The sequence below is a fragment of the Lasioglossum baleicum genome, chromosome 11 (genome assembly GCF_051020765.1).
Source record: "Lasioglossum baleicum chromosome 11, iyLasBale1, whole genome shotgun sequence".
NCBI lineage: Eukaryota > Metazoa > Arthropoda > Insecta > Hymenoptera > Halictidae > Lasioglossum > Lasioglossum baleicum.
This window is the reverse complement of record NC_134939.1, coordinates 4,407,710-4,435,616: the sequence shown is the minus strand read 5'-3', so window position 1 is coordinate 4,435,616 and position 27,907 is coordinate 4,407,710. Positions and strand designations below refer to the sequence as shown.

At 37.9% G+C, this 27,907-nt stretch overlaps 2 protein-coding genes and 1 pseudogene across 6 annotated transcripts; 1 reads left to right on the top strand and 2 right to left on the bottom strand.

Moving 5' to 3' along the window:
• The first annotated feature begins 2 nt into the window (after nucleotides 1–2).
• Nucleotides 3–7,058, top strand: Tre1 (Trapped in endoderm 1). Of its 5 annotated transcripts, none has more exons than XM_076433386.1 (5): nucleotides 3–663; nucleotides 2,007–2,150; nucleotides 2,323–2,565; nucleotides 3,530–3,776; nucleotides 4,571–7,058. In XM_076433386.1, the coding sequence occupies exons 3-5, from the start codon at nucleotides 2,433–2,435 to the stop codon at nucleotides 5,217–5,219; spliced, it is 1,029 nt and encodes a 342-aa protein (XP_076289501.1). In that variant the 5' UTR covers nucleotides 3–663; nucleotides 2,007–2,150; nucleotides 2,323–2,432; the 3' UTR covers nucleotides 5,220–7,058. The 5 variants fall into 5 exon arrangements, with proteins under 5 accessions (XP_076289501.1, XP_076289496.1, XP_076289500.1 ...); XM_076433381.1 differs by having other exon boundaries at nucleotides 5–663; nucleotides 2,328–2,565; nucleotides 4,571–7,034; XM_076433385.1 differs by having other exon boundaries at nucleotides 5–1,678; nucleotides 2,328–2,565; nucleotides 4,571–7,034.
• LOC143213501 (DNA repair endonuclease XPF-like) lies at nucleotides 6,961–13,779 on the bottom strand. The gene is given in 24 exon segments (XM_076433405.1): nucleotides 6,961–8,017; nucleotides 8,098–8,227; nucleotides 8,352–8,525; nucleotides 8,719–8,805; nucleotides 8,808–9,092; nucleotides 9,094–9,153; nucleotides 9,225–9,392; nucleotides 9,477–9,523; nucleotides 9,526–9,657; nucleotides 10,463–10,479; nucleotides 10,569–10,788; nucleotides 10,885–10,927; nucleotides 10,929–11,045; nucleotides 11,125–11,202; nucleotides 11,204–11,272; nucleotides 11,489–11,602; nucleotides 11,686–11,817; nucleotides 11,820–11,840; nucleotides 11,923–12,347; nucleotides 12,422–12,553; nucleotides 12,644–12,793; nucleotides 12,860–12,978; nucleotides 13,058–13,418; nucleotides 13,491–13,779. Coding segments are annotated over 19 exon segments (2,256 nt in total). The 5' UTR covers nucleotides 12,088–12,347; nucleotides 12,422–12,553; nucleotides 12,644–12,793; nucleotides 12,860–12,978; nucleotides 13,058–13,418; nucleotides 13,491–13,779; the 3' UTR covers nucleotides 6,961–7,820.
• Nucleotides 13,780–26,210: 12,431 nt separating this feature from the next.
• On the bottom strand, nucleotides 26,211–27,352 carry LOC143213498 (uncharacterized; annotated as a pseudogene).
• Nucleotides 27,353–27,907: the final 555 nt, after the last annotated feature.

Below are 27,907 nucleotides of genomic sequence, written 5' to 3'. Positions count from 1 at the left end.
TAATGCGAGTTATGTCTTATGTTTCCATGGAAGATAAGAGGTCCTGGATATATGGAAACCGCGATGAGACATCGAGGAAGCGTTGAAAGGATACGAAAATTCCCACAGTGTTCGCCCGGCGAACAGGAGTATCATTTCGGCCGATTACACTCGAGTCTCGTCTTAACAATGATCCTCTCAATGAGATTAATTAATTAGGATTCCTTGGTGGCCAGTGGTGCTTGAGAAGGTTGGATCGGCCGGCTGGTGATCGAGGCTTGTCGGCGGAATATGAAAGAGCTGAGAAAAAGGCAGCGGGAGAGGAAGCGGGAGAGTTAAATCAAGAAGTGGCAGATAAGAAGGCTTCGTGTACGATCGTTGTAAAAGGGGAGCGAAAGATCGACGAGGAGAGTCCCGTCAGTCCCCGAGGAGCGCTCGTTGCGACAGCTACTGCTCCTGTACCCTTCTAGAAAAACTGACAAGGATCCAAATCACCTCGGACACTCCGAAAAAGATTTTCTTGTACTCGAGAAAAATTCTAAATACACTTTTCCTTAAGAAAGTACCTTCTATGAATATATCAGAAACATTAATAACACGGTTGTAATGAAGAAGTGGTCGCGGGATCAGCAAGGATGAAGAGAGAAGAAATTCGGTAGTTGTTTCGGAGAATTTCCTGTCGAGGTAATCTGTTCCCGATTAATTATCGCGATGCATTTTTCAGTTCGACGGTTTACTTGTGATTTGTGATCCGGTTCGATTTTCTGTGCGTCCAATGGAATAATGAGTTGAATAATTGCTAGAAATTCGGAAGATAATTGACGTAGCAAGGAACTGGAACGAGCGGATGATAAATTGGAACGTTTTTCAGGGCATCGCGTACAATCTGAGTGATTAATTAGTGCACTCTGGTTGGTCAGGACACAGTGCTATGGTTTTTTCGTTCGTAAATAAGTGAGTGAACAAGTAAGTTTCCACGGGGAAGAACAAGAAGACGAGAGTGACGTATTAAATGAATCGACACGACGAGCGAAGAGGAAAATTTTAATTAATCAACTCTGCGAACACTGTGTTAATTAGAATAAATTCATCAAGAGCGGAATACAAGACCAAAATGATTCGAGATAGATCGGGATCTACATCCAGTCACTGTAGATTCAATTAGGACCATTTTCGGGCGACTAAAAATCAATTAATATTAATAAAGCAGGACGAAAACCTTTGTACAGTGTACAGATGAAATTGGGACACTTGGGGCCACAAAGAATCAATTAATTCCAATGACGTCGTGTCAAAGTTCATCAAGCTCCTGATAATCCTGAGCCACAGTTATCACTGGAAGGTCCCGAATGGTTTTTCCGAGTGAAAGGTCAAAGCCCTTGAGTTTTCAAGAAAATTGCAAGGGAAATTTTTTGGAAATGAGAGAGGCGAGGTTAAAGGTCAGGATTTCCTGATTGTCGCAACAAGTTCAAAGCTCATTGGCCGATAGCTTTTTTCCTCGCGGCAGGGTACGACGAGAAGGAGCTCTCACGCAGAGAGGAGAGAGGAGAGAATCTTATGTTTTTTCGATGTCGCGGGAGATCGTGGTCGTCGCAAGAAAATCAGAGGATAGACCGCTCTGCAGCCACTAACGAACGGGCAAAAAGAAGAAACGAAGAGAGAACGAATTCAAGTGGCTCGCTGGATACGGAACCCTCGTGTATTTAATCGTTCCAGACATTGCCGGGGATCGTCCGACAGACGAACGCATGTAAATCGCGAACGGTTCGCTCGCCGATGAAAGATTTTCCACGGCGGATTTGCGGAATCCGCTTCCCGGGACACACGTGGTCGCTCCGATAAGTTTGAATCGAGTAAACGAAGATTCTTGATAGGCGGATTTTCTGAATGAATTTTATATGTGCCGGGTCAGACTTGGGTCGATTTGTTAAAATTCTCCCGTAATCTTATCTCATCTGTGTAATGTGATTTGATGCTCCGGAAACTGGGTGGTAGTGTCTTTAACTCTTGTTTCTTTCTGTGTCTAGGTGTCGATAATTGAACGGAGGATCGTGAAGAAGAACACAGAAAGGAACCAATGTAGTATTATTAAAAAGGTTGACGACACGGAGAATCCTAAGGGAATCATTATTTTGAAGGATTTACACGATGATAGATATCAGGAGGACGACGTAAGTAATTATCAAAGTATTTAAATAAAGTATCAAAGTATTTAAAGAAAAAGAGAACGTTTGTAAATTTCGAGCGACAGGTTGACGTTCGATTTCATTGACGATTTAAACGAGTTAAGATTGGAATGTGTTCTTGCGTAGAGCACGTAGTAAATAAGCTCTCGTTATTAAGCGCAGGTGTTCGTTAATGACGTCTCGTTTTCACGGAAGCGTGCCCGCCCGGTTTTGCATTTCACGTGCTGGAAAGGAGCCGCGACGAAAGAGTGCGTGAACATTATAAAAATGGACGGATCTGTGACGAACGACACAATTATCGGAGTGGCATTGGGAGGCGAGAGTGTGAAACACTTTCCTCGATGGGTCACCATCGTTGCAGCTGTTTGCGCGATTATTTTCAGCGTCGTTGGAGTCGCGGGTAAATGTTTATTTCCATTAGTACAAATCCATTTAGGGGAGGATACTCGATACTCGAGGATTCCGGAGACAGTCTCTAGTTTCCCTAACAATAGGCTATATTATTCATGATTCAGTCCATCAAGGAATTAGAGTACGCTTGTGTGCTCGCGATGGTTGATTCTTTAATTAAACGTTCCAATTCTGCGGTCAGACTAACTTCTGTTGACCCATGGCTATTAACACCCTTAACTCGGGCCACTGGAGTGTCAGGAATTGGGATTATTAATGTCTCCTTTTTAAATTATCCACTTGGGTGCAATTTGTATGCTCCTCCAAGGTGCTGGCTACTCTTTAATTCTTTGCGCGATCATTAAAACGCACTGTTGGCTTATTAAGACAGAAATGTTGTACAGGGTGTCACAAAATTATATGTCGCGGACAGCATAGCGCGATTCTACACCCCCGATTTAGTCGAAAATGACATAAGGTACGCAAAATTGATATTTAACGTGAAAAACAAGGCAAAAAAAGAACAAAAAACTTTTAAGATTAAAGATTTTTTTCAATTTAAGATTTTTAATCGTAAAATAATTTGGTGTTCTTTTACCTTGTTTTTTCACGTTCAAGGTCAATTTTTCGGGGGGTTCCTTATGTCATTTTCCGTAGAATCGCGCTATGGTGTCCGCGATATATAATTTTGTGACACCTTGTACGTGGACTGCAGATCTTCATACAATTATAGATTCAGAAAATTTTCAAAAATACTGACAATATCAAATTCTACCGAATGTAGTACGATTTTTAATTATTTCAGATCTGAAAAGGCTGCTGCCACGGAAAATAAGATTTTGCTTGATTCGACTTTCTTAAAAGTCGTCTACAAAAATTGCAAATTGCAACTTGTAAATCTACTAATAAAATTTTATACAAATAGCAAATTGCAACTTGCAAATCTACTAATAACATTTTTATACAAATTACAGGTAATCTGGTGACAGTGATCGCGCTGCTAAAATACACAAGACTGAGAAGACACGCGACAACAGCGTTCGTGATCAGTCTCAGCATCTCCGATCTAATTTTCTCGGCAGTGAATCTCCCACTGACTGCGAGCAGATTTCTGCGAGAGGCCTGGGTGTTGGGCGAAACACTGTGTAAAATATTCCCGCTATTGTTTTACGGGAATGTCGCTGTCTCGTTGCTCAGTATGGTGGCGATCACGGTCAATAGGTTCGTATGTAAATCTTACGATGTTTGATACCGTGCACGTGTTTATAATTTCGCTTACTTTTAAATACGCTGACTGAAATTTTTCCGCAAGATCCATTACACGAACTCAGCATATTCTTTTCCTTTACTAGGAACCTAATCACCCTCTGCTCATCCCAATAGTATCAAATGCGCGATGAATCAGGTTCGATGATGCGCGCTGATCGATCACGTGTGCTCGCTCATATACATAGATCAATACCTAATAAGCTATGTCCTTGTGATGTAGCATGTTCTCAGATATTTTCGAACAAATTTTAATCTCTGCCAACTTCTTCTCTTGTTTTTTAACACTAAACCTACCTTTTAGCTTACAAATATGGCAAGGCTCTATTTATTTCGATTTTGTGCCATTTTCAAAATTAATTTCCATGTAAGCAACTTCATAATTTGAATCTCCGGCTGATAGATCTGTCACAGCGTTAATCATCGTACAAAAGAATCTATTCGTCGATGTAAAAAGAAACAAGCTGTGTGACAAATTTCTTGAAACACAGAAAAATAAAAAAGAATTAGTTCTTAAATCAACTCTTAATTCATTTAATCAACTTTTAATTCGTTAAATCGAATGACACGGCAATTATAAAAAATCTATTGGGTTGGCGAGAAAGTAATTTCAGTATATTTTTAATCAAGCAATAAAATAATTCAATAATTGTAAGATGAAACATATAAAATCGTCTAGTATAAAACTAACTTCTTAATTTTTATTTTGCATAAACCCGCAGCCTGTTAACGCCACCGTTTCATTCCAGGTACATCCTAATATCAAGATCGGAGATGTACGCGCAATTGTACACAACGAAGCGCATAATAATCATGTTAATCACGATCTGGACCGTCAGTTTCTCTATCCTCCTCCCACCATTGCTAGGAATCTGGGGTCAAATGGGCTTAGACACGACAACCTTCTCTTGTACGATCCTGAAGAAAGATGGTCGCAGTCCGAAGAAGTTCCTTTTCGTTCTAGCGTTCCTCGTACCTTGTGTAGTGATTAGCGTGTCTTACCTGTGCATCTACTGGCGTGTAAGAAAGAGCAGGAAGAACCTTGAAGCTCATGGAGGCATTTCTCGAAGAAAAACCAACGGTTTCCAGCGAAGAGAGGACTCCAGAGTAACAAGACTGATGCTGACTATTTTCCTCTGCTTCATTCTTTGCTTTATGCCTCTGATGCTGGCGAACGTGATCGACGACAAGATCCACGTACCGATTCTCCACGTGATCGCCTCGATCCTCGCCTGGGCATCATCTGTGATCAACCCTTTTATTTATGCAGGCACTAATAAATTGTACAGAGAGGCCTACAAACAAGTTTTGTGTCCAGTGTCCAGCAAAACGCCCACAATCGGACCTAAACCCACCCATTCGCATTCGAGCAAGATTTCCACGCCTCAGGGAACCTGAGATCGATTATGGTTTCGGGATTTCAGTGCTGAGAGTGTCTTTCTAAAGGCGTGCAAGTGTTTCGCGAACTTTGAACGCTTTCAGACTTATGTGTCCGAAGATTTTTGCGGAAACCGAATGTTTTGTTTAGTTTAGCGTGAATGGAGAACTTACGCGGTTTGCTGTTGTATAATCGTTAATTAAAATAATAATGAACGTGGTTGTGAAATTGCACGGACAATGTTCAATATTGAAAATGAGAAATGATAGCGAAGAAGTGACGGGATCTATTAATTTATAGCGGACTATTAATTTATAGCTCTGTTTTAAGTAGTGGATAAATAAACTTTTCTATTCGCCTTTAGCGTACAATTATTCGACAATTTCTGTAGAAAAAGGTACTTACGCTCTGCAGTAGATTGGGATAGATATTGTACACGTAATAAATGATCCATAATTTGGTAACTACGGACACCGACGAGATACTATTAAGCACCCGTCAAAGGCACGGACAATTATGTATATACCTCATAGAGGCACTTTGTTCTGGAAAGAAATATTAGATAGAGTTGAATTAAAAATCGAAAAGCGCAATCTGCAACTTACGCTCGTTAACCTAAGTCTACTGACCGCCTATTTGGGTCCTCCCCATGCGTAGGGGTGACTGGGCACGGCGTGTATTGCTTAGTAAAGCTTATTAGAGCTTATTACTATGTGCCAAATGTTGGCTACATACCGTTCTACTAAAGAAATGGCAACGGCCCGGTAATAAATTAATAATGGTACAGTAAAAAAGAAATTACTGAAAAACTACCAGGTGGTCGATTGTACCATAAAGTCATTCCAAGAGTAAAATTCGCGAGAATGTAAGAGGAATTTCTGGATCATAGAATGTTTCCCCGTAGGAATGTTTAAACGTTCCACGACTCATGGATACCACCACATGAATAAAACAATAGAATTCCATCGTCAGCTCGAACAATATTGACTCGATAAAATTTTTTACGAAATAGAATCACAAGCCTAAAAGAAAAAGTTGGAAATAGTGTCAAACAATTGTTCAATTTTTGCAGCATCTCCGCTGATCGTTGGGGCGACGAGGCCTGCCCATGTGTATCTGCAACTAACTATTTCTACTAATATATCTACAGACGAGTATAGTGACAAGGTAGTAACGAATGAAATGACTTCGCATCCGAAGATGCGTGGCCATTGTAGTTGCCCTCTTGAGCGACAGTTTGTCGAGGCCACTTCGGCATATAGAGACGTATCACAAGTCTCGAGAGAAGCCGATTGTTCCGCTGGTGCAATCGAGCAGGTGCGCAACGTTTCGAAACCCTAATTCGCGCGCGTTCGCGTCCACGTCCGCGAAAAGCTACACGACCAGGAAGAATCGAGCCCGAAGCATCAATTCGAACGTCATGCCTCGTTCTATTTAGCTTCGAGTCGAAACTTCCAGCTCTTCCGGTGACTGACTACCGCGCGAATCGCGGCCTACCCGAAAGAGAAAGCAATAGCCAGCCCCGGCCCCTACCTATGTACTTAGAACGAACAGTCACACCAAGAAGGTAAGCTACCTACCTACCTAGCCCTGCCCTCTACTAGACGCGGTTTTCTTACCAATGGTGGTTGACTTTTCTTCAACTGCCGAACATTTTTCATGAAGCGCATTGTACAACATTTGTGCTTCATTTTTATTTCCTATCATTTCCGTTATTTCTTCCTGCAAAAATAAGGAACGTGTAAAAAATAAGAATATCCGTTTGTTATTATTAGACAGCGTGTCTTTAATTTATTTTCTTTCTTAATATGTTTAACAAGTTGTGAAAATAATATCAGATGATTGCATAAGTTTGTGCCCGATATGTATAGTCACCATTCTTTTCTACAATTAGAAAAGAATAGTGTCTATATAATTTTTTTTACTGAAAATCGGGCACGAATTTATGCAATCATCTAATATAATAGTATTTTAAAATTCTTCTAATGCGTTTACTGTTTTAAATTACAACCACTCATTTTTGTCGTAAACGCATAAAATCCGCTGTCTAATTATTTTGCGCGAGTTGTTCGCTCGAATATAAAAGTATATACAGTAATTTCTCGTTCGTTGCGAATAATGTACTACGCGCTCGTTGCGACGTGCCTACCCACTCCACTGCCTGTCAACGCCGAGTAGGCGGAGTCGCTCCGCACGGCGGCAACGACTGTCCGCTGTCTCTTTCTTTCCCATACGCTCTTCTTCGTTGCGTTCGAAACTTTCATCGTCGATTAAACCACTAAATTGGCCAAATTATATCGTGTTTGGTATCATTTTAATCAGAAAAATGCCAGAAATGAGTTAGTGAAAGTCCCATAAAAGCCTAATGGAAAATTAACAATTCCATCACTGCCATTACATACATTGTAAGAACTCACGGGCCTTTAAATTGTGCCGGCGACGGCGACACGCTTCGGTCACCCGATCCGTATTTCATTCTGTCCTTCTCTATGTCCGGCTCCCTATTGAAGTCTCGCTCGGCGCGGTCGGCGTGTGTCTGGACGCAGTCATAAATCACAAAAGGCTTCCCTATTTGCTCGTTGCGAACTCAAACCCCCGGCAGTTTCGCAACGAACGAGAAATTACTGTACTTTTGTAAGTTTGTTAAGATGGTCTAGCGATTGTCCTTTACTCAAAATTGAATACAAATTTTTAGTGGTCACTCCCGGTAGTTTCGCGATAAAATCGTGAATGTACGAATTAAATTTGTCTGTATCTATCTGCTTGTTTTCTTCAACTCCGACCTGGGAAGCTGTAATCGAGTTTGGTTGGGGTCTTCCTTGATGCAATATTTTATGGAACATTAACAAACGCGATAAAATATGTTTATTATGTTTTATGAGATGTTTGCTTTATTACCTTCAACTCGAGCTGTTGCGTGAGGTCCTGGCGACCATATAAGTTCCAATCGTGGAAAATGTACAGTCAACAGTTGCAATTTCGAAGTTATCGCCATGTTTTGTACATCTAAGCTGGCGTAATAGTGTCCCTGTAATTAGATAATTCATTTTTTCAAATGAGGTAACAATAGAATAGAAAAACCTTCTTTACAATTCCTACTACTGGCTATTCTAATAATATTTCTTATCTGTAAAATGCAGAAATCAATCTACCTGGAAACAGAATGCTTTGTTCGGATCAAACTCAATTAAAAGCATCGGTTGGGCATAATGTCTTGTCATGGAAACAGCCTGATTGTATAATCTGCCGCTGATTAATGAACCAATTAAATCAGAAATACTTTTCCTTTCCACGCATATTTCCGGCGACAAAATATAATCGCCAACCTAGAAATTCAAAATGGGATTTAGGTTCAATAATATATTCACCCCTTGCTGTATCCTTTTCTTTCAAATATGTCTTAAAAAAGAACATTTATATTTTTCGTATGGCTACATTTATTTTAAGGCGTAACAGTCATATTTGTTAAACTTTCTCTAAAACCTTCACACGAGTGTGACTCGTTAAAATTCTCGATACCAGCAACGTTATAGGTTCAACTTTTATCCCCCTCGTATAAAGTATCGCAGAAAGTTCACTTCTGAATTCCCTTATATCAACTATCACATAGTGTTGGTAACTTCAGACGGAGCAGATAATCCACCTTTCTGTGTATTCTCTTCAGTATTCGCATCTGTTTGCACTGAAAGATTGAAACAATCTCCAGTTTTACCATCTTGGTCTTCCGGTACAACCGTTATTTAAAATCGGGCGAAAACAGAATATATTAATGCACAAACGGACAGAGTAATATACAATAAGTATAACATTACCTTTTTGACATTGATCAATTTGTCGAATGCTTCCTTTTCTCGGCGCAACGATGTGAGATATTCTTGTTCTTCCACAGCACACACCTCCGTAGATTAAAAAATACACTTTCAAATCTATCGATGGATTATCATTTTGGTAGACCTACAGAATATTACTTGTTCAGACGTGTAACTTTGTTTAGAAAGTAACAAAATCTTTTCTTTTATACATACTTCGATTTGCCGCACAGCAGAAATGTCACCTACATACATGATAATATTTCTTGGCGTATGTACTTCTAAAGCACGCTGCAAAAACATTGGATCATCGTTCTTTTTCAAAGACTGTATTAAAACAATGGGTGCGTCCACTGTCCTGTTGGTTAAATCTAATTCTCCGATCTGTTGAAATATTACGATACATAACGATCTAACAATGTAAAATACATTACTCGATTTCCAGAAAACAATGTAGTGAAATATTACTTGCGAGCATTCTTCAAATAAAGTTTGATGACCGTCCCTTTCTTCCGCTGAATCCGTTGACTACCTTTGGAAACTTTTTGACTTAATGTTAACATGTAAGTATCTTGCTCGTTCTCGTCTGTATCGTTGTTAGCGTTCTCTTCCGATGTGGATACTTTCTCAGCAGTTTTTTTCTCTGTTTGTAATAATTATAATGTATAATTATAATAATTAGACTGCGGATCTTTATTTATTCCGGAACTACAAGACTACTACCACTGAAAATAATAATTTTAATATTATTTAATCTTAAGATTCTACATGATTCTACTTTCTTAAAATTTGCCTACAAAAATGAAAAATTGCATAACCGTCCGCAGTTTAATAATTAGACTGCAGATCTTTATGCATTTATGGCTGAATTTTGTAGAATTTTTATTTGGTTTGGATGGAGAAGGATAAGGGAGTCGAGGTATAACGGGTGGTATAAGGTGATAAAAGGTGAAGGTATACCAGGGTACTTGAAGAAAAATTGGGAGGAAGAGAGGTGGCAACTAGTAGCGGGGCATAGGTTGGGGAGTAGAATGAAAGGGGGAAGGTACTGGGAGGAGGAGGATAGAAGGAGATGTAGAATATGTGGAAGAGGGATAGAGTCGTGGGAGCATATATGGGAGGAATGTACTGATTGGGGGAGAGATAGAGGGTGGCAAGAAGTGGTGGCAGAGGTGTTAGGGGAGGAAGGGGAAGGGGAGGCATGGATGAAGAGAGTGGAAGAGATGAGAGAAAGAGTGAGCAGCGGAACCGGGGGTCCAGTGTGTGTGAATGTGTGAGGAATGAGTGAACGGTGTGCTCTCTCTCTCTCTCTCGATTAAGTACAAAGTAAGTTTAAGTTAAGTTAAGTATGAAGAGTCAGGAAAGGAGAAGCTTGTAAGCGGAGCGGAGGTCCGCGTTTGTACTCCGAAAAGAGAATAAAATATTATTATTATTATTATTATTATTATTATTATTATTATTTGGTTTGGATCTCCAAAGGCTGTTTCGATTAAAAATAGGATTTTATTTCATTCCGCTTTCTTACAATTGAAAAATGCTTATTATTACCTTGTGTTTTGCATTTGCTTCTGGGAAAGTTTCTTCATTGACTCGTACAGCAAATACTCGTTAGGACCCATGATTAAGTAATTTTTTAATTGGTGGCATGTATTACGATCGTGTACCACAACAAGAATTTTCTCACCATTTTCGTTGTCTTTTCTCATTTCAATTTGATTTTGAATTTCCAAAAGTATTTCGGTCAAGGCAGCCCATTTAGGATTTGGCTCTGGTTTCAATTTTATTTAAGAGCGACAGAATTATCATCGCATTCAATCGATTTCGCATGGAACAATCCTGTTATATCTATAATCTGTACACAGTACACACTTACCACCAGTTTCCTCATTGTAAACCCTATTCTTTGCATTTTTGAATACATAATACGTCCACAGCATCTAAGATTAACCAACCACTGTTTTTCACAGCATACTCCATGGTGCGTAGACGATTCAACATCGAATAAAATGAGACGCAATCCTCGTATGTCAAAGCGAGCTGTACAGTTTCGCACAATATTCTCTCATTGATCAAATATTAACTTGTTAGATAATATTTTATATATAAATACTTACGCGAGAAGAGCTCTTAAAGTTTTCAAGTCGGACAACAATTGTTTTGATGTTGGACTAAGTTGATGCCAAATAGGATCTAAGTTGCGATTGCAGTTGTTTGTGGAACTTTTTAGCGATTGCATTTTCAGTGTTCAATTCGTCTAATTCTAACTGTAAAAACACATTATAATTGAATTCTGATGGTAATACATATATGGTACACACACACACACACACACACACACACACACACACACACACACACACACACACACACACGCACGCACGCACACACGCACACACACACACACACACACACACGCAATGGTAGATAATAAATAAATTCAAATTCAACTTTCATGTAATATGATACGAATCAATACTTACATATTTATTGAGTCTTTTCAATTCTTTCTCTACGTAATTCATTAGATCGAGTAAACAATTTTGTATACTCATCATTTTTGGTGTGATCTTTGCATGCAATTCAATCACCTCAGGCTGCAAAATGTAATTAGTAGTTGTCGTTTACAATGCACAGTGTGTGTTGCGTTAAAAAATCATAGACTACATAATTTAGTTACCTTGTGTTTTCCTAAACTGCTATGTACAAGCGAATGGAAGCGTGGCCATAAGTACAACTTCTTAACGAATAAAGCCTTCATTATGCGTTCTACTTGCATATACCCGACAGTGAATGCTAATGCTGAAGTAGTATAAATGCCTTGATGAAGCCTGTCTAGAAAAATTCAATAAAATGAACAATCGTGCTTCATTTTATGTTGTACAGGAATGTATTATGTTTCATTGTTAATACATACTTTATTAGTTTGTCGATATGAACGTAGAATGTTATGCGCTCTATATACAAGAATGCCAGTAATTAAATTTAATGGAACTCTATTTTTCAATAAGTCCACCACAAAAATTCGACCCGATATAAACAAAGCTCCACCTTCTAGATACATTAATGTCCTGTAGTACATACAAAGATTAAAAAGAAATGAGAAGAGCACGTAAAGAAACAAATTTCTATGCTCGAAATGAAAAACTGATTTAAACCCCTCGTCGGAATTGCATTCTGCGGTTACAACACAGGGTAATTGTTCTACACCAAATTTCTTCAATCTATCGATAAAGTACTGTTCGTCGCGTGAGCTGTATAGTTCCTAGGACTATGACCAAATTTCCTGGGTCTATGTAAGCTCTTAGTACATTCGCAAAGACAGTTTCTATGCCAAGTCCCCTAAAATAAATAAGAAATTAAAATGTGAAGAATATTTTATGGTAAAAGCCGAAAAGTGAAAATGTAGTAGGTACTTTGCTGTAACAACGAGACCATCCTCGTGCAGTATTTCTAAAAGCATTTGATTCTCGTATTCCAACATGTTTGCTTTTTAAATTGTTCACTATAATTATTCATTCATCAAAACAGTATTTGTAAAAGTATATCTAAAAGTTGCCACACAATGAACACTGAAACCGGTGAAGTTTGGTCCTGAAAGAAAGCTTTTGGATAATTGGATACTTCAGAAAACATACCTTATTGTTATCGTCTTCTTGGGCATCCTCTGAATTTTTATTGTAAAATATAGTTTCCGTATTCTCTCTGTTTCGTACACTAAGAGAATATATTTACTAACTTCGTGAGACGGATGTCCATAAATTCCTACGCTAACTGGTCTCTGAAAGCTAAAAATTTCCAATTATTAAAATCTTTTGTCGTATAGATGATTTTACACTAATTCGAACAATTACCTGTCAGGTATAACAACTGTGTCTTTTCCACAAGTAGCGGATTGTAGACAATATTAATCATGCTCGTAAGTTGGTTTTGTTGTTATTTGGGAAGCATATATATATCTGCATTCCCAGTGCTGTAAAATGTAAAATAGAAACATTTTGTTCGCATGGAAGTCAAGAAATGTGCGTTGATAAACCGTGCAACTATCTCACTGATGTGTTCGATTATTGAAGTTTCAAATTATTTATCTTGAAGGGGTATTCTCCTTTCCAGGATTGCAAGGGTGCGGTCTGTGCCTTCTCATTTCAGATCGTAGTCGGAAGCACTAGATAAGAGATTAATCTAGACCGCAGTCTCCCTCAAAAGTCCTACTTATACATTTACAATGTGTACTTTGCATTATTCGGAAGTATGTAACTGTCGCAGCTTTACGATAGCTACGTGCTGCCGAATAATGCAAATTACGCGTTGTAAATGTAAAAGTAGGACTTTTGAGGGTGACAGCGGTTTAGGTCAATCTTTTATCTAAAGAGCGCTTTAGCGCTTTTGACTACTCCTTGGATTTCGACAATGCTGGAAAGTGATGAGAGAATGCAATGTGTCTTATATATAATTGAATTATTAAGATTATACAGTATTACTTACTCAGACGTTACTATTATTTTGATGAATCCATCATGCGTTAGGCTATATACTACTTGTACGAACCTCCGGTAACCTCATCAGGTATGTAATGCAGTAGTTTTTCTTGAAATGTTAACACGCAGGGTATATACCAGTATATACTTGCTACAAAAATGATTGTCTTGAAAAAAGCTAACAAATCATCTTACCATCGTCTTATTAAATCAACTTTCTCGTTAATGTCAAAACAATTCGTACTGTGTTACCGATTGAGGAGCGCGATTGTTTGTTTTGTTTTTGTTAGACATTTAGAGTTAGCGAATATATTGTATATATAAATATACATATATATGTATTATCACATAATTAACAACATCATTATCAACATCATTGAATGATGAGAATATATAATATTTATATATATTGTTTATAGTAATCAATAGCCATGATTTATAATTGGATTTGATATTAATCGTAATTTTCTTAATTGGATTACGTTTGGCCCAACTCTGCTGGAAAGTAATTTATATTACTGTTTTATTGTGATATAGCAACTGCTATTAGTTGGGGGGGGGGGGCGGAGACGACCATGCATACTATTGCCAGAGAGTATATCTATTGCATACGAAAATCCAGGAGTAGTATTTCAAGATTGAAATACTACTCACTCTATATTCTATATGTATATATATATATATGCTCGGAGCAACTACGGCCGCTAAGGGGAGCGAGACGCGCGGCCGGGAGAAGTGGGGGTATTCCTTGAGAATCCTTAGCTCGCCAGCTCGCGTGCACGCGTGCTATTGCGTGCTATTTCTGTCCATGCCTGCCCTACTCTCAATGTCCACAGCGTGTTTAGAAAAAAAAGTAAACAGACGCCGCGCCGAAACAGGCTTATTTACATTGTCACGGAGCGTGCATAGTAAGGGGACACTTTTTTTGTGACAGCGTCAACGCACAGTGATCGATTCCTCGATTCTAGGTGGACAAAATTCAAATTTTTGTGTTCTCTTGTAGTAATAACGCTTCATTTCTCAGAAATCATGACAAGTGTATAAAAACTACATGAATTTAAACGAATTATATCATTTATTTAAAATGGACAAATATAACAATTAATTGTAACGTTTGTGAAAATAACATAAATTAAATACTGTATAGTTTTTGTATAAATACGTGAATAAACAATACACAAAATGGAAAGAATTAATCTTAACTCATATTTAAAAATTAGATAAAGTTCTACAAAAATATAATACAAAATTACAAAATTATGATAAGGAATGTGCATGACACAAAGGTGGATATTCTAAATTATTATAAATTATAATTGTCATATGTAATTCTCGCAGTCTGAAGTACATATTTTGTAAACTTTCTATCGTCAATTTCAATACCACATGGAATAGTAGCATACTCCATGTCTTTTCTAAAAAATGATATAAATGACAAACGGGGCAAAACGGGTCAACGATATTTAGTATCATTGTTTTGAAATAAGTATTCTTCAAAACTATCAAAGAACCAAGTCCGGCCGAGTCCGGGAAAACTAAGTTATACTATTTGACCTCTTCTTAAATAATATTATTAGTTAACCTGTTGTATATAATTTACACGGCAAAATAAAATTATACCGATATGTAAAAATGAAATACTTACCTTCGCTTACGCGCTCCATTTTTTACATAATAATTTAAACAACAAACAAGTTATACGATGAAGAAGAATTAGCTTATTTATAGTATTTCGCACAGGCAAAACTTTAGCACCGTATTATTGTCGTAATAACCACGTGCAATGGAAATATTACGTTATATATCGAATAAATTAATATTCGTGAACAAAATAGAACGGCAGCGAAGATATCTGAAGTTGATCAAATTTACCATTTTGTCCACCTAGAATCGAGGAATCGATCACTGTGCAACGTGCCGAACGTCGAGCAATCACATCGAGCGAATGCTACGAAAATAAAACAATTCTTCGACATGATTTCCAACTTTTTCTTTTAGACCTTGTTGTTCGAGCTGACGATATAGGAGTCTATTGTTTTCTCCATGTGCTCTGCTCCTATAGCAAAGTACCAACCTCTAATGAATCTTAAAATTTAAGATTCAGATATTCCAACTGCGCAGAAATAACTTAAGTAACAATAACAACACAAAAAAATATAAACATAGGTTTTGCCGATGTCGCGGATGTCGTTACAATTCAGTCATATTGTAATTTATAATTCTAATTCTTCATTCAATTCAATTACAATGTAATTCGTAATTGCAATTGCAGTATACAATTATAAAACACATTGTAATTAAATGATGTAAAATGTAATCCGTAATTGCAATTGGAGTACAATTATAAAATACTTTGTAATTAAATTACATTAATTACGAATTGCGATGTAATTAAGTTAAAATTAAAAATTAAAGAATAATAAAGTAACAGGTTAGAAGAGGTTGGAAAATCCATGTGAAGGTTTCAAACAAAAACTTCTACGTTACACATTTTCCAAATTTCAAACATAAACATGAAATAGCGTTACGTATTATAAACGAGGACGAGAAATAGAAACTACGCCGCACAGAAAGCAAACAAGTATATATATATGAAAGAAAAACATAAAAATATATCGCACTTCTTCAAAGTTCTGGGTTATAATTTGGAGAGCTGTATTTCAATTATATTGTATTTCAATAGCACATCTACATGATTAAAATACTTATTATTGGTAATTGAATTAATTGCAAGAAAAAAGAAAAATTTTCGAACCTTTTTTTAATGCAACGTATAGCCAATCGAGAACTGATCAACTTTTGTTGAAAATATTTTTTTGTCAGATTATCGCAAGTACTTGAGAAATCGTGAAAAGTGTTACGTGGGACACCCTGTGTATTACACAGAATACAATTCTTCTTTCTCTTAAATCGCATTTCTTAAGTCAAACAATTGCTTTTTCCAATGTAATAACGTTAAAAATTACTTGATATACGCACCCGTGGTAAAATCAACAAGTGTATAACTTTCCTCCTCACAGTAGAAATGTCGAAAAATTCGGTTTTTATTGTTTTTGACAATTATATCCCACAACAAAAATCTGAAATAAATTGACGGCACTGCCTGTTATAGTACTTTATCAGGGAGCCAAACAGTAGAATGGCATGTTTTCATATTTTCGAGAAATCTGCATTTTTCCGATATTTTGGGGGGTTTTTCAATTTTTACGATCACAGTTTGCAACAAAAAAAAATCTGAAAAATTCTCTAAAACGCGCATTAGCACTGTGGGTCGTCAGGGGCGGCCATTACAGTATTTCACGCGTAGATCCGAAGCCCGAGGACTATTCGCGGATTAGGATTCGCGCGTGAAGCGCGCCAATGAGGATAAGTTGTGACTATGGCGGCGGGGGGAAATAGGATCGACGCTCCGCCGCGGAGCGTTACCGAGAAGACGGGATGGCAATTGATGGCAATGTCGCGCTGGCTTTCGTAACGGAAGGTTGTCGCGGTTGTAAAGTGTTGTAATTCATCGATTGAAGAGATCGTGGCCGATTCGGGATTCTACTGACAACGTAAGTACAGACATCTTTTTCTGTAACCATTCTGTACTTGTATCCTTCCACTTTCGTATAAAAATAGTCTTATTACACTATATACATATACACTGTTATGCAAAAGAATGAAGCACCCGGCCATATTTAGTAGAAAAGCGTTAAAAATCAGATAAGAACACAGTAAGCTTTGAAAAAGGATTCCGCTGTTTAATTGAATAGTTCTGAGAATATATGTGTTATTGTGGATTATCTAATACTCTCTTTAAATGCAATAAATCAATCATTGTACAATACAATTTCTATATATAATGATATTATTTGTCATTGTGTCTTATAATTATACTGAGTGCTTGTTTCTTTTGCACAGTGGTGTATATACTTATAAGAAGAATTAGACATAGTCGGTTTATACATATACGTTGTTGTCAAATGATGTTAATATTTTAATATCGAAATGTCTCTAAAAGTCGTTATAGTTAAAGTTGTTGTAGATCAAAGACGTTAACGGTCAAAGTCATTGCAAAAACGCAAGAATTCGGGCCATTTAGATTTGTTATTCCCATAACAGGCGTCTCGGCTAGGGGGAGGTCACCGCGTCCGGCAAGTCGCGTAAATAAATATGTATACCGTACCGAATTCGTGTTTCTAGCCGTTGAATTATTTATTTATTATTAATTGTGATTTAGTTTTTAACTGTTGTCTATATTATATGTAATTGTTGTTGTAATTATAACTATTGTATATGTAATTAATAAATTTGCTCTTTCTGTTGCAGATTCCGAAGAGCAGCTTGGTAGCCGAGATCGCTGATTTCGAACATTGAAAGCGAGACGTAGCGGCAGCGTCGTGTCGTATTTTCTTCAAGGAGGAAAGGACGTGAGCGTGAGTATTTACCTATTATGTACCTTCCAAATTAAATTGTGTTATTGAATATCCACTAATGAACAATTTATTAATTCCATTTAAATTCTTTACTTATTATTAATTCGGATGTAGCCAGAGCTGGGGAAAATAGTATTTTAAATAGTAAATAATCCTATTTATTTTTTAAAATATATGTACAACTCTGAAAAGAAAATATTTTACTTGATGCAGTCATTTTTGAAAATAAAATAATTTATTCGAGGCAGTAATTTTTTTGAAAATAGTATTTCATTTGAAGAATATTGAAAATATTTGTATTTTGTCTTTATACATATATCTTCAATTTCAATTTTTAATATTGCTGAAAATAATGGTACGAATTCTATTGTATTTTATCTTATATCTTAAATAGAAGATTATTTAATATTTTGTTTCCTTTTTTGATCCCAGGACTTCACAACAACTTCACATCAACCCCAACGCAGCTTGACACCAACCTCAACGCAGCTTGACACCAACCCCAATGCTGCTTGACACCAACTCCAACACAGCTTCACTTCACCTCAACAAGTAGTAAGTGAACAAACAACTGTCTTTCTTACTGGTAGATTTTGACGAGTACAATGACTAATCACCGGATCAATCATATTTACCATAACATATATATTTTCTGTCGAAAATCAGATGGACTCAATATATCCCGATGGAATTTTACAATGATTTTTTAATACCTTGTTTCCTTTTTTATTCCAGGATTCTACGCAGCTTCACTTCAATACCTACGTAGCTCGATACCCACTCCAACACAGCTTCACTTCAACACCTACGCAGCTCGACACCAACTCCAACACAGCTTCATTTCAACACCTATGCAGCTCGACACCAACTCCAACACAGCTTCACTTCACCTCAACAAGTAGTAAGTGAACAAACAATTGTCTTTCTTACTGGTAGATTTTGACGAGTACAATGACTAATCACCGGATCAATCATATTTACCGTAACATATATATTTTCTGTCGAAAATCAAATGGACTCGATATATCCCGATGGAATTTTACAATGATTTTTTAATACCTTGTTTCCTTTTTTATTTCAGGATTCTACGCAGCTCGACACCAACTTCAACACAGCTTCACTTCAACACCTACGCAGCTCGATACCAACTCCAACACAGCTTCACTTCAACACCTACGCAGCTCGACACCAACTCCAACACAGCTTCATTTCAACACCTATGCAGCTCGACACCAACTCCAACACAGCTTCACTTCACCTCAACAAGTAGTAAGTGAACAAACAACTGTCTTTCTTATTGGTAGATTTTGACGAGTACAGTGACCGTGGAAACGCTAGGCGTTCCTGCGGTTAATAATCTGTTTCTTAGCTAGGTAGGGTCGCTTTTTGTATGTCGCGTTTGTTTTTATAAATTTAACAATTTCGATAATATGATAGATTCTCGAATTTGTTAAAATATAACAATCTTCCTTAATTTGGTGCATAATTATTAGAGTCGTTTTTTATCATCAAGAATATCATTTGTATTTTAAAATTATTTTAAATTGATCGGAAGCATTAGATATCAGGTACAAAAAGATAATTCGCGACGGATAGATTCTTTAGACAAAACAAGTTAAGATATATTACTTTTATAAGTACTTTATGTTTAGTACTTTTTCCATTAGTTCGAAACGTTGCTTTGTCCAAAGGATCTTCCGAGGGTTTTTGAAATACATATTTTTATAAAAATTGAGAACAAATAAATCAATAAATTATTGAATATTTTTATTAAAATCTTTCTTAGTCTCTTTTCGCTCAACAATTAAATTTTCCTGAGCATTTTCATTAATTTAATATTTGATTTGTAAATTGAGATTATATTTTGAGTTGAAAGTAGAGTCATTTTGCAAAAATGCATGAACGTTAGCCCGTACAAAATCTAACGGATTCTTTTAGTTAGGATTTTCAGAATAATCAGGTTCCCTGCTCGTTGCCCGAATCCTCTCGCGTGCCCAGGTGCTACTCAGGAGGATGACAGCAACGGGCACATGGAATATTATTTTTTAATCGTATGTGTGGCGACTGACAATCGTTAGTGTATCGTGCACGACGCATTTTCCACTTCTGTGTGTGTGTGTGTTAGGCAGTGGAATTGCGTCGGTTTCTTAAACTAGATTCGGTAGCGCATATTCCCGTTAATCTGTGATATGCTACATGGCTTCTCGTGGAATGTGTGTGCGCGTAGCTTTCTCATTTCATTAAAAAATAACATGCAATATTAAAACTTACGCGCGTAATTAAATTCAGCGTTAATTCAGCTGTTATTTCGATTTATCCCGCAATGATTACTAACATTGTCAGTCGATTTCAGGAAAACTGGTACGTAGTACCTTAGAGTGTGCTTGTGATTCGAACGTTAGGGTGTCGGAGGCGTCCCGGGATGTTCTCTCTAGGTGTTAGGCTGTTGCACCCTGGCGTCTGTGTGAAGATCGTGTTGCGAATGTGTTGGAGAGCTCGTCTTTTGCCATTTTTTAAATATAGGGCTAGGTAGGTAGGTAGCTTACCTTTTCTTGGTGTGATTGTTTATTGTAAGTAGGTAGGGGCCGGGGCTGGCTACCGTTTTCTCTTTCGGGTAGGCCGCGATTCGTACGGTAGTCAGTCACTGGAAGAGCTCGAAGTTTCGTCTCGATTCTTCCGGCTCGTGTAGCTTTCGCGGACGCGGACGCGAACGCGCGCGAATTAGGGTTTCGAAACGTTGCGCACCTGCTCGATTGCACCAGCGGAACGATCGGCTTCTATCGAAACTTGTGATTTGTCTCGGAAGTCGTCGATCGTTTTCGCTGTGAGCACGTTTAGGGTTTCAGTTATTTGGTGGAGCGCCGAAGAAAAAGAAGAGGCTATATGCCGAAGTGGCCCCGACAAACTGTCGCTCAAGAGGGCAACTACAATGGCCTCGCATCTTCGGATGCGAGGTCATATCGTTACTACCTTGTCACTGTACTCGTCTGTAGAAATAGTAGTAGTAGAAGTAGTTAGTTGCACATATGGGCAGGCCTTGCCGCCCCAACGATCAGCGGAGATGGACACGTCCGCGATTTGCAGTAGCGTTGCGAAAAAATCACCGAGATCAAAGTTAGCGTTGCGGTTATGCTCGCGATTTCCATTCACTTCAATCAAGTATATTCAATTAACTTCAATTTCCATTGTATTCAATATGTAGCGTTGCGAATGAAATAGTCGCGATTCCCTTTTCCATTTTTACTGTTACTTGAAGCAATTTTGAGATATTCCAATTTTGTAAGAGTAAAGTTTGCATAGTTGATTTGCACAAAATTGACAGTCATCATTTGGATCTATGTGTATGTTCGTTGAATTAGCGTTGCGCAGCAGAAGAATCGCGTTTGCGTTCGAATCTTTCGACATTTCAGGCGCCCATGCTCCAGCTGCAACGAGCCACTGCAAAAGCGGTCCACGTAGTCGATGTGGGAGTCGGGTGCGGTGTAGGTATTTTCGATTTCGGTTAGAGTTGCGAGAAAATCATAATTTGTTGTCGCGAAAAATACCACCGCGTTGTCTATAGGCGGAATTAAAGTGGACGCGATAGTTGAACGATCGCGTTTACACGCATATTGAAAAACGCACCTAAACGATTCGATTTAATTATAAGAGTCGCGACCTCGTATGAGAGTAGAGGATCAAGATGGCGGAACCAGTAGCGCACGGAGCATACGGCCATTAAATTCCAGAGATACTTAATATTACTAGAGTTTTTAATACCGCCAAAAAAATGTGGAGCATACGCCCACCGGACCACTACGTAGAGAAGAAATGTATTGGTACGTTCTCAGGCCAGGTTGCCGTAAGCAGTTAGCGCAAAATCACGGTGCACGTTACTACGTTCAATTCCCCGCGGTGTGCCACAACACGACACGTTTGCCGTTCCAGCAATGGAACAAGTGTTTCCGCTGTCGTTCGACAATACCGTACGCAAAAAGAAGACGTATTAAGTTACGTCACCTGTGGCGGTATGCACGACAATGCCATGGTGAGCATCGTATTAGCATCTAATGCGGTGCAAGCCATGGTGTTGGGCGTGACTTGCGATGGCGGAAAACACTGTAGCTTACCTGAACGTAGCGACGCGTGCCTTTGGCCATTTGATGGTGTGTGAGCGCTAAATGCAGGGAACGGACCACTGCGTTTCACCAGCATGTATACTTTTCGGACTAATCCCCCACGACGTAGTGGTTCGATCGCGTTGATAGACATACAGGATGTGTATGTAAAACGCATCGAACGCCTCGTCGGCCCGTAAGGTAAAAGACGAGGTATCATTGCGGTAAGCGAAGTAGTTTTATCGATGGAATTTCATCGCGCCACTGGTTTTTGCAATTCTGCAATAATATTCGAGGTCGCGAAGTATTGTAGTCCCCTTCTCGTATGTTACTGTGAGAATTTGCAGAATCGAATCAGTTCAATGTGTCAGTTTTCAATAAGTGGTAGACAATTCTGCCTCCTAGAGTTGCAATAAATCAAATGCCGCACTGCACCTCAACACGCGACTGCTTCTAAAATAGAACAGCAATAGTTGTTCCGTATCATCGTTTTACTATATTTTTGTGATTTAAAGGTGCGCCTCTCCCTTTATTACTGCGATATTTACTGCGATATTTACTGCATTCGCATAATGGTAAATACACATCTGCGTACAGTATGCAGCAAAATGTTTCAGAATCATGTGCTTTCTCGTACCGCGGGCTAATCAGTCGGGAGAATCGCTTAAGTAATACGAATAAAGCTATATGGACGCTTTTTTTTAATGACAAAGAGAAAGGAAAACGACAGAACTGTACTAAGGTAAGGGAAGGGGGAAGAAAGGAAGCGAGGAATATATACACACACATACATATATGTTAAAAATTGAAAAAGACTCGCCCGCTTCGAAGGTTCTGGGGTAAGTGCAGGTAAGTGCCGTGGGGTCTAACACAGTCCTCTCACCAAAAGGCACCCTTGCCTTCCCCACTCCGTGGCCAGATCCTCTTGGAACAAAGTCTCAATTCTTTAGGGCAGCGTGGTCTTGGGTTGCATACCCTCGGCAAGTTTCACTCGTCACATCCTCATAAACATGACCTTCCCGAACGATAGCTGGATGGCCCAAAGTGCCCACCCGCCATCGTCCGAGGAAGGTTCTGTTTATTCTCATCCGTCTCTATTCAGGGCATCACGTACGCCCAGGTCCTACCATAAATCCTTCCAATCTTAAAGGTCGCCTCGATATCAGCCCTTGACTTTGCTTAAAACACGTTGACGCTAACATATATATATATATATATATATATATATATATATATATATATATATATATATATATATATATATATAATCAAAATTTATTCGAACGGCTAGAAACACGAATTCGGTACGGTATACACAGGCCCGGCTTACCTTTTGCTGGTCTCGGTTCAAAAATTTTGCGGGACCAGAATACACATTCAAATACTATACTTAAATTTCATAATAAGGAATTATTTATTACAAATACAAAGAATGTAACATATATATATTTTGTAAGATGAATATTATATAATTTTTCTTGCTTTTTTCGCCGCAAATTCTTGGATTACGTCATCAAAATTGATTGTGTTTGCTAGTTCGCATTCTATTGAAAGAATAGCCAGAGATGTAAATCGTTCTTGGCTTATTGTCGATCGAAGATATTTTTTGATTAGTTTCAATCGCGAGAAACTTCATTCAACTGAAGCCACGGTTACTGGCGTAGTTAACATTATTTGTAATGCAATTAATAAATTTGGATACGCTTCCGAAAGATTGTTTTTTATAATGTATCTCATCGCATCTAGAGCCGAATAATTGGCTTGCGTTATCGATCGGAACATCTTAATCTCTTCATACATTTCAGTTCCGTCGATATCTCCTTCCAAATGTAAGTGAAGATCTTGACAACGTTTTAATAAATATTCGTCATCTAAATTCGTAATCTCATTCATATATAGAAAACCAAAAATATTCTGGTGATTTGCATATATTGCATAAAAGCGAATAGCCCTTACACTATCAAAACGGCATTCCCACCTAGTTTCCGATAATGGTTTAGGTGTAATTTTTTCAACATGATTTTTTAAAACATCTCAACGTGATGTTAATGCTGCAAATATGGTATAAATCTTTTGTAAAACACCAAAAAAATGTAGTGCTTGGGTTGATGATTTTGCTACATCTCCCAGTAACAAATTCAAGTTGTGACTACCGCATGGCATATAAAACGCTTTATGATTTTTACGTAATATATTTATTTGCTTGTACTCTCCCTGATACGTTCCCCTTATATTGGCACCGTTATATTATCCTTGTCCGCGACAGTCAGATATGTTTCGAAGATCCGAAGGGCCGCTCTGAAATAGTTCCACCAAGCTTGATTTTGGTAGCTGAACCATTGAGAGCATCATGAACCCTTTCTATAAGTCTGTTGTTTAGACAGAACCTTCCTCTTCCACCGAACGCGTCATTCGTGATGCCGGCGTCTTCTATGTAGACACGCTGGTCCGTGGAAAGTTGCGTAGCTCTATTCCAAACCAGAAGGTTGGCAGTCGGAAGCCCTGGTCGTACTAAACGATCTGGGTGCGCTGGATCGGGTGCAAATGGCTGAGGTCTTAATGCCTCAGGAATGTCCCAATCACGCTGGTTGTCAACACCAGATGTATATCTTAGGTCCTGGACCACGGCTTGTGCCAAAATTCTTGGAGCCGGAAGCGCCATGTATTGCCAATGTGTATTATGGTCAACACGTCCGTAGTCTCCAGTGGCGTTAGGCCATACTGGAATTTCCAATTGATGATGTTTACCATCTATCTGGAAGTCACCGATGCACCGTAGATATGAATCTATTGCTGGTGCTGTAGAATAATTCTTGTCTTTAAGATAGTTTAAAAGACTTTGCTCCTTCGGATCAAAATGACCCCTGAGGTGCCTTATTTGTGCGTATCGGGCATACAAATGCATGCACATGACATATCGATAACAAGAGCGTGATACTACTGTAGCAAACCGTTTGTCAGTGGCTGCTCTTAAATCATACTCCTTATCAACAAGTGGTATAAACGACTCGTTTGTTACCGTAAATGTACGTCGTGCTCTTAGCTCGTTGTAGCCTGCGAAATCGTCACAATCAAATTCTATATTCATCGGATCGTTTGACAATGGACTTGGCTTTGTACTTAACTTCACGTTATCCTGCGCCCTCCTACCCGCTTCGGGCCTAGGCAATGGAGAAGCGACTGCTGGTCTAAGACCAGTTTGTTTCTGAAAGTTTTTCTTCTGAAACGGACCTTTCGGTTTTAGTTTTACATCGGTTGTACTTGATGTTTCTGTTTCGTCTACTTCCTCTTGACGGGCTTTTTCAGTGTGTTTTGACATTGTGAGAGTTTTGTAATTGTTGCGTATCTTCGCGAGTTTCACCAAAGTAAATTTGGGTCCCAACGGATCCAGAATAAGCATTATTGTTTCGGATAGTCCTTTTCCTGTTGTATCGTGAACTATTTCAAATTTGATAAAACGTTCTTTTATTTCTACGTCATCGTCTGTTATGTTAACATAACGAAGGACAGCCGATAGTTACTCTTGATGGCTCACATCTGGTGTACAATCCAATAAAATGGAATAATATTTTGCTCTCTTTATTGCATCGATAATTACTCTTTGTACTTTATTTGCCATTGCACTTATTAATTCGTTTTGAATTGAATGAGATAAATAATGATGCCCTTTTATGGCTGTTTTGTTTAAATGGTCATTTAGAACAGAATCAAATTTTGCAATTAACTGTATTAAACCCAAAAAATTACCATTTTGCGGCGTGTACAAAGTATCGGAACTTCCTCGGAAAGCTAAATTGTGTTGCGCCAAATATAAAATACTAGCAGATATTCTTTGGAAAACTTGTTCGCAAGGTGCCATTTCAAGTTTTAAAAGTTTTTCTAACTCTTTATCGATTAGATTGCCAGTGCGAAAATTTTGTTCAGTCTGAAGCCACATGTTTATTGCTTGTAAATGTACCGCAGATCGTTCGTGCATTTTGACTCGCTGTGTTAAGTGACGCCAATCGCAAAATCCATCCCAATGAAACATCAGTTGTGGAAAATAATTTACAAGCGAAACAGTACACCTTATCTTTAGATTTAGAATAAATTAGCCATCTTCGTGATTTCCTTTGCCCATTCGCCAGTATTCTTGTAAAATATGTTGCAGAAAAACTCCTTTTATTTTCGTTCTTAGGGAAGTTAAATTGATTAACTTGTACAGGACCATATGTTGAACTATTAAATTTACTGTTTGCTGTATTTTTTTAATTGGCCACGTGCTAGGATCTTCAATGTCGAAATTCCTGTTGTCTTCTTTTTGTTCTTCAATTTCCATATCTTCAATGTCTTTTTCTCGACGAGTTTCACAATCGCTCGTTTTCCTATTGTTTTCATTTTCGTCCATTTCAGTTTCGTTGGTGTCTCCTTGTTTTTCCTTCACGGGTGTATTCAACTGTTGCTTTCCTTCTTCCAAAGGGATCTGATACATTGCCGAATGTTCTTCATCTTCGTTTGGCTGTCGTGAATGACCAGTAGTTTCAATTACGTATTTCATAATATTGTTTGTTTGCTGCTTAATATAACCGTCTCGCTGCTTCTTCCTTTTCAGTTTTTCAGCCTCACTCATATATTTCCTTCCACGATCTCTATCTCTGCTAGCCATAACGGTTCTTTAAAAAAAAAAAACATATTTCTGTACATAAAAGTTTATGTCTGTTACAAAAATGAATAAAACCGCATGCAAAAAAAACAATTACTGCAAAAAGATAGGATAAACTACATATTTCATTAGTTTGTATGTAGTTAAAACATTTATATGTTATTGCTTACTGTTCGGCGGCGACCGACGCGATGCGACGGTCGGATGCGCCTGAGGCCGGGACCGCTCAGAGTTGAGCACGCGAAGTCAAGAAAGAAGTCAATAAAGAACAGTACACTGTTCTCCCGAATCCTCTTACTGCTTTCGGCTTATTTGTTGATCACCCTCATTATTCATTTCCCTTACGATTATCCGCTGCTTATAACTGTATCATCAAACTAAATATGAAGGATTTTAATAATTTATTTACGTCAATTCTCGTTAACGTACAGAAGACAACTGATTATTTATAAATCATTAGAAACGAAAGAAAAATTTAATTCTCACGCACATTCACACGCATTCACACATCTTCACACACATTCACACTCAGAGATGCCGCTGTTTCGATTCTCGATTCTCCCCCCCCCATTTCTCGATATTCCCACAAATACATATAGTTCATCTGTGGGCGCCGCGCCGCGCCGCACAGTGTTGCGAAATGGCCAAAAGGTGGCAAAAAATCCGTAAAGGTGAAACTACGTTATTCATACCGTAGAACCATCACTGGGATTTCCCCGCAATCTTCTCCTAACAATACTTGGAAATTCAGAATAACTGGATTCTTGAATGTATCACTTTCAGGGAGTAAAAGTTCATGTTTTAGGTGAAATTTTTAAGGGGCATAACATAAATAAAAAAAAAATTGTGAAATTCATAATTAAAAGAATATTTATTCTTTCTTTTTTTAATATTGTTATTACAATTTTTTGTTAAATAAACAAAGTTCTCGTTTAATTTGCGACCACTGTCACAAAAAATTCAATAGGCATTTTTCTGACAATATACATATAGTGACCTCTATAAAAATAATTTATGTAATTATTGGAAATATGGGTTAAATAAACTGAACTATGTTTAGAATCAACAAACTATCATTTATTTGATATGCAAGGAAGGACGTCTTGACACGTTGAATGACAGAATGAAAGTGAAGCATGAAACAAAAATTAACTATGAAGTTGTATTCAATTATATAAAACAAATTTATTTTTGTTTTATTGATTATATAATTTCAAATACACCAACAGTAATACAAAAAAATTGTTATTAACATTTTTTATACAAA

Bases quoted from the DNA above. Each gene is read 5' to 3' on its own strand.
- Tre1 (XM_076433386.1), top strand. From the start codon at position 2,433: ATGGACGGATCTGTGACGAACGACACAATTATCGGAGTGGCATTGGGA. The intron at 2,566-3,529 runs GTAAATGTTTAT...TACAAATTACAG, and splicing joins CAGCGTCGTTGGAGTCGCGG to GTAATCTGGTGACAGTGATC. The intron at 3,777-4,570 runs GTTCGTATGTAA...GTTTCATTCCAG, and splicing joins GTGGCGATCACGGTCAATAG to GTACATCCTAATATCAAGAT.